This window comes from Dryas octopetala, chromosome 4 (genome assembly GCF_963921425.1).
Source record: "Dryas octopetala chromosome 4, drDryOcto1.1, whole genome shotgun sequence".
Classification (NCBI taxonomy): Eukaryota; Viridiplantae; Streptophyta; class Magnoliopsida; order Rosales; family Rosaceae; genus Dryas; species Dryas octopetala.
In genome coordinates, this window is record NC_141369.1 from 3569860 (window position 1) to 3580376 (window position 10517).

General features: G+C 34.7%; 2 protein-coding genes across 3 annotated transcripts in view; one reads left to right on the plus strand and one right to left on the minus strand.

Moving 5' to 3' along the window:
* LOC147286230 (phenylalanine N-monooxygenase CYP79D16-like) overlaps positions 1 to 10517 on the minus strand; it is a 41546-nt gene that overhangs the window by 12750 nt on the left and 18279 nt on the right. The gene's annotated exons all lie outside the window — the stretch shown is intronic.
* Positions 4395 to 8262, plus strand: LOC147286231 (uncharacterized). Of its 2 annotated transcripts, none has more exons than XM_086239090.1 (4): positions 4395 to 4728; positions 4910 to 4972; positions 6239 to 6311; positions 8017 to 8262. In XM_086239090.1, the coding sequence occupies exons 1-4, from the start codon at positions 4691 to 4693 to the stop codon at positions 8146 to 8148; spliced, it is 306 nt and encodes a 101-aa protein (XP_086095216.1). In that variant the 5' UTR covers positions 4395 to 4690; the 3' UTR covers positions 8149 to 8262. The 2 variants fall into 2 exon arrangements, with proteins under 2 accessions (XP_086095216.1, XP_086095217.1); XM_086239091.1 differs by having other exon boundaries at positions 4931 to 4972.

Below are 10517 nucleotides of genomic sequence, written 5' to 3' on the forward strand. Positions count from 1 at the left end.
AAAAAAACAAAAAAACAAAACATTCTGCTCTTGGAAAATATATTTATTTTAAATTCCTATTATTTCTCTAAACATGATGATGGAGAGGTCAAATACAAGTGTCCTGCTGGGTTTAAAGGTGATGGTGTCAAAAGTTGTGAAGGTAAGAGAAATTAACGTCTTGGTATTTTTTGTTGTTGTTTTTCAATTTCACTGTAATAGGAAATAAATCTAGTAATGCATTGATGTCCAAATAGCTCAAGTTCAGAAATTAAAGTCATGTTTTTGTACTGTGACAACAATGGTTCGATGCAATATATTGCCAATTTTGAAGGTAATCAACGCCCAGCCTGGGGATGCAAAGGGACTAATGTAAGTGAACGTTTTTGTTAAGTTTGGCCGACCATTTGTGCAACCAAAACATTGAAATGTCATAATGCATGTGTTTTGTATTAGCGTAAGGCTGACTGCCATGGTTGGATATGGGTAGATGAGTACAAGAACTGTGGATTCACCAATGTTTCGGCATCACAACCACCCAAAGATACCAGAGTGTCAAATGTCGCGGATTCATCACAAGAGTCAGCTGCCCCTGATTTATCTCAACAGTCCAGACCCCTGGATTTGGTGGATGAAGAACCTGGGAACGACTATCATTCAGAGTCATCGCCAGACTGCACCCCTGCCAATTAGCGTCCATGGTGGCCATCTGACTCATCGTGGTCACCTGATCCTGATGAAATTTACTCCCCGTATTAACAAATGTAAATATAATGTGCAAAACTGGTTGTGACGTCACTAAACTTGGCAGGCTACAATCAGGAAGATTGCTGTTACTCTTGATTAATTTTGCAGTTTTCATGTTGTGAGAATTGCTTCTTGGGTATCTGCTTGGTTATTGTTGTACTAAGACTCAATCTAAGTACTATGGATGAAGTGTATGCTTGGCCATTTTATTTTATGCATTTTGTTCGTTCTGTTGTTTATGGATGTGAGTAATGTGACTGTGTATATATGAATACGTGGCTGCATTGTTTGGTAAATAAATGACGTATCGGTGTGCATCCTGAAAATTATGACAATTAAGTTATTGAGACGTTAATAAGTGCATGTTCGTTAGTAAATATTCAGGCACTCCAATTTAAACTAGCAGAGGATAATTGGGTATGTTAGACTAGACAAATACATTCATTTAAGAAGAGATGCTGAAAAACATAATGTCATGGGCAGGGGCTTGCCTCTGCAATAATATGCCTTATAGGAACCCTAGTTGTGCACGAGGATGCAGTAGACCTATCATTCAATCCCATGCAGAGTTCCATGTGTCCAAGAAGGAGGTAGATTCTTCAACAGATGCTGCCTCTGGCGCGTTTCCAGACTAGTCAAACTGTGTAATTTTGGATTGCATGTCAAAACCTGATTGTCAAACAGGAGCTCGTATTTAGCACTCTGAGAATGCAATTGCCCTTTGGTGTATACACAGTTGCAGTGCGAAACCTTTTTTTGGCCCAGTGATATTCAGCAACATGTAAATGCTTGATTCTAACATTGCTTGTTTATTAAGTCAAAACTATTACAAGGGGATCAATTAAATTTATAGTCTTTATGAAACTAGACAAACTCACATCTCCACGAAAAAGTTAAGTACATGTAGGGAATCAAATTGTAAGAGAAATGAGCTAAAAGGCTTCCGCCAAAATATATTAGTAGGAACCACAGTTACTGTCTAAATGTATAAATATGAGTGGTTTGGGTTTTGGTTAAATTAGAAACTTAAACTTAAACCCTATATTATATATCCTAAATCCTATTGTGTTTTTTTAAAATTTTTAATCCTATAACTTACCCAATACCCTATACCTTAAGACTATATTTCATAGTTGGTAATTTGGTATATAACTATAGAAGCAATTTTGTTCAGAATTTTGGATTGCATGTCAAAACCTGATTGTCAAACAGGAGCTTGTATTTAGTAGTCTGCGAATGCAATTTTCCTTTCGTCTATACACAGTTGCAGTGCGAAACGATTTTTGGCCCAGTGATGAAGTTACCATTCTCTTGATGTTTAGTTCAAGAAAATGGTAACTTGGATCAACAAAATGGTAACTTACCAATTTTTGACAAAAAGTTACCATTTCTTGAGAAAAAAATCAAGAAAATGGTAACTTTGGTCAAGGTTGGGCTTGGTTACCACTTTCTTGATCGAAGTTACCATTTTCTTGATCGAACGATCAAGAAAGTGGTAACGTTTTTGCCCCACTGATTTGCTTACCAGTTTCTTGAGGATTGGTTCAAGAAAATGGTAACTTGGGTCAAGAAAATGGTAACTTACCATTTCTTGAGAAAAAGTTACCATTTCTTGAGAAAAATAATCAAGAAAATGATAACTTTGGTCAAGATTTGGCTTCGTTACCATATTTTTGACTGAGGTTACCATTTTCTTGATCGAACGATCAAGAAAGTGGTAACATTTTTTGCCCCAATGATTTGGTTACCATTTTCTTGATGTTTGGTTCAAGAAAATGGTAACTTGGATCAAGAAAATGGTAACTTACCATTTCTTGAGAAAAAGTTACCATTTCTTGAGAAAAAAAATCAAAAAAATGGTAACTTTGGTCAAGGTTGGGCTTGGTTACCACTTTCTTGATCAAAGTTACCATTTTCTTGATCGAACAATCAAGAAAGTGGTAACGATTTTTTCTTGGTTGATTTGGTTACCATTTTCTTGAGGATTGGTTCAAGAAAATGGTAACTTGGACCAAAAAAATGGTAACTTACCATTTCTTGAGAAAAAATTACCATTTCTTGAGGAAAAAAATCAAGAAAATGGTAACTTTGTTCAAGGTTGGGATTGGTTACCACATTCTTGAACCAAGTTACCATTTTCTTGATCGAACGATCAAGAAAGTGGTAACGTTTTTTGCTTGGCTGATTTGGTTACCATTTTCTTGAGGATTGGTTCAAGAAAATGGTAACTTGAATCAAGAAAATGGTAACTTACCATTTCTTGAGAAAAAGTTACCATTTTTTGAGGAAAAAAATCAAGAAAGTGGTAACTTTGGTCAAGATTGGGCTTCGTTACCACATTCTTGAACCAAGTTACCATTTTCTTGATCGAACGATCAAGAAAGTGGTAACGTTTTTTGCTTGGCTGATTTGGTTACCATTTTCTTGAGGATTGGTTCAAGAAAATGGTAACTTGAATCAAGAAAATGGTAACTTACCATTTCTTGAGAAAAAATTACCATTTTTTGAGGAAAAAAATCAATAAAGTGGTAACTTTGGTCAAGATTGGGCTTCGTTACCACATTCTTGAACCAAGTTACCATTTTCTTGATCGAATGATCAAGAAAGTGGTAACGTTTTTTGCCCCACTGATTTGGTTACCATTTCTTGAGGATTGATTCAAGAAAATGGTAACTTGGATCAAGAAAATGGTAACTTACCATTTCTTGAGGAAAAAAATCAAGAAAATGGTAACTTTGGTCAAGATTGGGCTTGGTTACCATATTCTTGAACCAAGTTACCATTTTCTTGATCGAACGATCAAGAAAGTGGTAACGTTTTTTGCCTCACTAATTTGTTACCATTTTCTTGATGTTTGGTTCAAGAATATGGTAACTTTGATCAAGAAAATGGTAACTTACCATTTCTTGAGAACAAGTAACCATTTCTTGAGGAAAAAAATCAAAAAAATGGTAATTTTGGTCATGATTGGGCTTGGTTACCACATTCTTGAACCAAGTTACCATTTTCTTGATCGAACGATCAAAAAAGTGGTAACTTGGTTTGAGGCAAGGTTTTGGTTACCATTTTCTTGATGTTTGGTTCAAGAAAATGGTAACTTGGATCAAGAATATGGTAAGTTACCACATCTTGATCAAGAGTTACCATTATCTTGAGGGATACATCAAAAAAATGGTAAAACTTGTTTACCAGTTCAGCAGGTTATCTATATTTTTTTTTTTTTTTTTTTTTTGGTGCAGGCATTCTATGCCTGCAGTCATTATAGAAGCTCCCTAAGTCCTGCATGTAAAAATTAACAAATTAAATTAAAGATGTCATGTCACGTTACTCACGTAATCCTTTTAAATAGCTTTCTTAATTCGAAGTGGTAAAATATATATTTCAAATTAATGTACGTAGTATATAATATTTTTTAATACTATTAATCAAGTAAAAACGGAAATTCTATAATGACTGCAGGCATATAATGCCTTCAGAGTCTTAACCGTTGGATGAGATATATTTGATCTAACGGATGAGAAAAAAAACAAGGGCTGAATCGGTAGCCCATAATGAGAGAGAAAGAGTAACCTCTGAACAAAAACAAAAGAAATCCTTCCGAGTCAGGGCAAGCAAAAAACGCAGATCTCATTTGCTTCTTTACCCTCTCTCTCCCGCACACCCTTTCTCCGATCAAAACCCAGCCGTCCGGCGGCAACGTTGACAAAATCGGCCCCAAATATTCGTCTACCAGTTACCATGTCGAAATCGATGAACCAATTGAACTTCGTGACGGCCATTCGCCTTCTCCGGCGGAGTTGCGACACCAACCACCCAAGACATCGTCCTCTCGACACACTGATCGTCTGGGTGTCCTCCTTTAGACCTAAAATTCAATCATGAAGGAGAATCAAAGGAGAACAGATCCAACCCCTTCGCCGGCGATCTGAGTTTTCTAGCGGCTTCGAGGTCTCTCTCGGGGATCATGTATCAGGTCATGGTCGCTACCGGATCATTACAGAGGTATAATTGCGTCCTCATAGAGAGATTGTGAATCTTGTCTATTACCTTGCAATGGCTTTCTGAAATTTGTGTATTTAAATTCTCTTACTTGTATGGATTTCAGAGGAATTGGTTTTTTCCCCGATTTGGGTTTTCACATATAGCAATGTTCTATCTCAATATCATATTCTCTTTTGTCCAGGGATCTTCTGGTTTCGTGTAGGAAGGTAACAGGGCAGAAGCCACTAAGGATTATATTTTACAGGTACATGTTTGTATTCCTAGGTCAGTCTGTGCAACAAAATTTAACATTGGCACTGCATGTTTGTAAAAAATACTTGGGTTACCCTTCAAGTAGGTTGCTCTGTTCTTATTTGAATGGCAAATATTTCTGATCAAAGATGGCGTAAGTGAAGGGCAATTTTATCAAGCCTTACTGTATGCGGTTTATGCAATCCGAATTGTGATAATTGATTCATTTTGCTTCATTATCACTAGTATCAGAATGTTGGAGATAAAAAACGGAAATTTTTGTTGCAAGGAGCATCTAGATGTCTTAACACAATCATGACTCCATTATCAAATCAACTACATGTCTTAAAGCAATCTTGGGAATCCATTATCAGTTTACCCCTCCCCTCTAGAAAATAGTTATTAAAGAAAGAAAAACAAGGATTCAACAATTCAACTAGAAGAATATAGTCTGAACTTTTCTTAAAGAAGAAAGTACCCTTCATTGTTAATTTACTTGGCATAGAAGCCTACAGGTCATTCTAATTTACTTTCAATATACTTTTAGTTTATCTCATTGTAGTTTTCTGTTATTTTTTAGTGTTTGTAAGAAGTGGGTATTGGTTGTTTAATTCTTGATTCCTCACCCAGAGGTAATGTTGCTTTTTTCTTTTATTTATTTATAATTTTTGTATGAGTGTTTTATATGTTGAGGAGGAGCAGGTGTATTCTTTATTTTCTGTCATGTTCAAACAATGGATACTGCAGGCAGAAATTTGTAGCTATCCATATGTTGTGCAATTACATTCATTCATGATGCAGTAAGCCTTTAGTTGTTCTTTTGATGATCCACCTTTTTTCTTTTGGATGTGAATGTATATTCAACGTAAAGGTGTTGTGGCTAGAGGATTATAGCTTAGTATATCTCACTCTTTTTTTTTTTTTTTTTTGTCAATAATTTTTTGAAACTTAGCATGACTTCAATTTTGTACAAGTTATGGAAAAAAGAAACAGGGATACTAATGGTGAAAATGAATGTTTTTTATATTTTCTCTCAAAGGTGAAACTATGGGCTGCTCTCGAGCTATAAGGTATTTTTGAGATATTTCCATTACGAAACCTCAAGTCAGCAGTAGCTTAAGTGCATAATTTCACTCAGTTCTTGATTTGCTGCTAATTATATTTAGCTACCCACTCATTTTTACCCTGGTCTCCTTAATTAATTCATTACAAGTATGCCCACAAGTTTATGACTCTGCTCCCCATTTGCTTGACCCTTTTTTTTTTTTTTTTCATGAAGGACTCCTGGGTTAAGCAAACCAACATTCACATTTAAAGAAGTAAATCTGAAGGTGTTTGATCTGCAAGACAAGGTATTGTTGCAATTATGTTTCTGGATTAAGAAAATAATTGCTATGTTCTTTTCTTCGACTTCAAATTTCAAATTTCATTTATGCATATATTCAAATCTCAACCATGTTCTTTTCTTAATGATATGAAAAAAGTGATTCATAAATGCAGTTTGTTATGGTATGCAATTTGATAACAAAGTCATCTTTATTGAAGCATCCCAAATAATATTTTAGATATAATGTTTCAATACTTTAACTTTCTCGTTTCATTTTTTTTAATTTTAATCACAGCCTATTTTATGTCATCATTTTCATCTAATTACAATATTATAACATTTTACCTTTTCATCCATTACAATATTTGTCCGCAGCATCAAATATTTTTTGTTTGCCTTTTCTTTGCGTTTGCTTGCTTGCCTTATGTTTTTCTTCCTGGGTTTGGTTTGCTTGGTCGTCTGCATTGACCTGCAAGGTTGTCGAGCCTGTGAGTTTGTTTTGGGGTGGCATTGTTATCAAATTCCCTCCACTTAATGCATGTGAATTTAAGCTTGCTAATTTTTTCCCTTTATGTTGGCAAACATGGCAGTCTTTGATTTTCGTTATGGACTTGATTTCATTTGGTTTGCAACCCTTGAAAGGTTGGTTATGTCTAAGGCTGGTCTTGAAAGTAGGCAAATGAATGAGATAACTATATATCTCAGGCCGTCGAATATTTAGGACCCCAGAATTTTATAAATCCATTGTATATTATGTCTGCTTTTGGCAAGTTTCTACCTAAACAATAATGTTAATAAACACATAAACATGTTGTGAAATCATTTATTTTATCTTCAGGTTTCTTAAATAGTTGATGACATGCCCAAGAATAAGATGGTTTAATGGTGAATATTGACTATGTATAGATATAGCTACTTACCTGGCTACAAACGTCGCTTAATTGATTTTGAAAGCTAATTCATGAGGTTTCTCAATTCAATTGTCCAACGTAAAATGGACATGCAGTCATTTGGGCCACGACTTTAAGTCTCTTAAAATAGAGATTAGGCTTTCTGGTTTTCTTTTTTTCGTTGGTGAGGGGTGCTGTGGAAAAGTGGTTCCACTTTTTTGCCTTCTTATATAGATTATGATTTTAGTAGGTATCGATTCATGATTAAAACACTCTGATTAATCAAACACTTTGATTAAAATATTATGATCATTTTGAATTAGTAGATTATACTTCTGTATTGCTCAGTAAGTTAGAGGTTCTTCCTTTGTTCTCAAAATTTGCATTTAAATACATTTTTACAAATCAGTTAATTTGTACTACTGTGCAAAATTGCTTTTGACTGCTGATCTTTATGCTTAATATATTAATTAGTATAAGTTACCAATTATCATAACATTTTAGCTTGCAAATGCAAATAAAAAACATTTTTAAAAAAGGTACAATTAGGATTGGTTTGGCTGATTGGAACCTCAATTGCATCCAGCTTTAGTATGCCCCAAATTTCATTCACTTGCTCCACATTTTATACACTAGCTGCACATTTGCACATTTTATAGGCTTGATACAGATTATTATGCATTGGTTGAAAATTTGTTTTTTTTTTTTTTTAGACTTTCTTTCCTTGCATTGGTATCAAATTCTGAAATGAAGTTCATTCTTATCTTACAGCTGCTTTAAATTGGTTAGAAATCTCATGTCCCCTTAAATGAAGTTCATTCTTATTTTTCAAATTTGCAGCCAAGCACAAAAAAAGCCCCTCACAGAAGGCAGCCAGCAAGAACAACAGCCCCCCTGTCCCACAAAGCAATGAAGAGAAGAATACCCCAGCACGAGAGATTTAAAGCCCTCAAACATACTTCTTGGGGATGACATGAGGGCCAAGGTTGCTGACTTTGGTTTGGTTAATACATAAAGGGGTATTATTGCAGCTGGCATCAAAATACAAGCATGTGTATTGGCAAACTCTGTATTGACACTTTTTGGTACTTGATGTGTAAATGTGGATATGTTGTCAAAATATGTAAGACACTTTGGTAAATATTATGTTTGGATACACACGGATGTTTTCTTCAGTGATATGCCCTTATTAGCATATTGTGATACATGAACATTTGGAGTAAATATTATTGCAATGTCAATCTATTCCAGCCCGATGTGCAATTGCTATATCAAATTGGCAGTTTGACACCCCTGTTTGACAATCACATTTAGACATGCAATCAATTTATATTTTAAAACTTTTAGAATACATATGTTGTGGTTTACAAAAACATAAGATGTTTTCTTGTCAATCTAAAAGGATCTTTGAGTACCGATATTGATCTCTAATATATTGTCTTAGTTAATTTTGATCAATATACTTGATATAGTATATAGTGGGATGACCGGAAGTGCTTTGGCCATTTATGGACGCTTCCAATAAAAATTACCAGTTTTCACCCTACAAAGTTGAAGTGGAAATCAAAAGTACCATTCCCTGCCCAAAAACTTAAAATTGAAACCAAATTTGCTTCCCCTCCCAAAAAATGTGATTTTATGAAACTAAAATTCATTCCCCGCCCAAAATATTGAAATTGAAACCAAAATTTCTTCCCCGCCCAAAATTATTAAAATTAACCCACCCAAGTTGAGAAAAAAAAAAAACACTGTTATTATGTCATTTATTTTTACTTAGCGTGTATAGCCTTCGCAATCAGCCTTTAATTTATGAATCATCACCTAGTTGTTGAAGTTAATGTCTAAGTTGATTTATGCATAACACAAAAGTTCTGAAAAATGTGGCTCAAGTCAACATTTTCAGAAAATTCTACCTACTTCTGCTCAAAGGCAAAACTTTTGGACGTAGGAGGACAATCGATCTATATGCATCCTAAAAATTATGACAATTAACTGTTTGAGACGTTACTTTTTCATGTGCTTGGAATGAGTAGATTAACTGGGGGTTCTAATCATTATTTCAGAAATTGAGGATTAAAATTAATAAGTTCATGTTCGTTAGTAAATATTCAGGCACTCCAATTTAAACTAGCATAGGATAATTGGGTATGTTAGACTAGACAAATACATTCCTTTTGTGAAAGATGCTGAAAAAATACTGCCATGGGTAGGGGCTTGCCTCTATAATAATATGTCTTCTAGGAACCTAAGTTGTGCACGAGGACGTAGTAGACCTATCATTCAATCCCACGCAGAGTAAATGTGTCAAAGGAGGCATTCTTCAACATATGCCGCCTCTAGCGCGTCTCCAGACTAGTCAAACTGTGTAATTTTAAATTGCATGTCAAAACCTGATTGTCAAACAGAAGCTTGTATTTAGCATTCTAGAAATGCAATTGCCCTTTTGTCTATATGTAGTTGCAGTGCGTAACTTTTTTGGCCCAGTATTTCTGTTACCATTTTCTTGATGTTTGGTTCAAGAAAATGGTAACTTCAATCAAGAATGTGGTAACTTACCATTTCTTGAGAAAATGTTACCATTTATTGAGAAAAAAAATCAAGAAAATGGTAAGTTTGGTCAAGCTTGGGCTGGGTTACCACATTCTTGAACAAAGTTACCATTTTCTTGATTGATCGATGAAGAAAGTGGTAACGTGTTTTGCTTGGCTGATTCCGTTACCATTTTCTTGATGCTTGGTTCAAGAAAAGGGTAACTTCGATCAAGAATGTAGTAACTTACCATTTCTTGAGAAAATGTTACAATTTCTTGAGAAAAAAAATCAAGAAAATGGTAAGTTTGGGTCAAGATTATGCTTGGTTACCACTTTCTTGAACCAAGTTATCATTTTCTTGATCGAACGATCAAGAAAGTTGTAACGTGTTTTGGTTAGCTGATGTGGTTACCATTTTCTTGATGTTTGGTTCAAAAAAATGGTAACTTCGATCAAGAATGTGGTAACTTACCATTTCTTGAGAAAATGTTACCATTTCTTGAGAAAAAAAATCAAGAAAATGGTAACTTTGGTCAAGATTTGGCTTGGTTACCACGTTCTTGATCGAGGTTACCATTTTCTTGATCAAACGATCAAGAAAGTGGTAACGTTTTTTTGCCCCACTGATTTGGTTACCATTTTCTTGATGTTTGGTTCAAGAAAATGGTAACTTGGATCAAGAAAATGGTAACTTACCATTTCTTGAGAAAAGTTACCATTTCTTGAGAAAATAAATCAAGAAAATGGTAAGTTTGGTCAAGCTTGGGCTGGGTTATCATATTCTTGAACCAAATTACCATTTTGTTGATT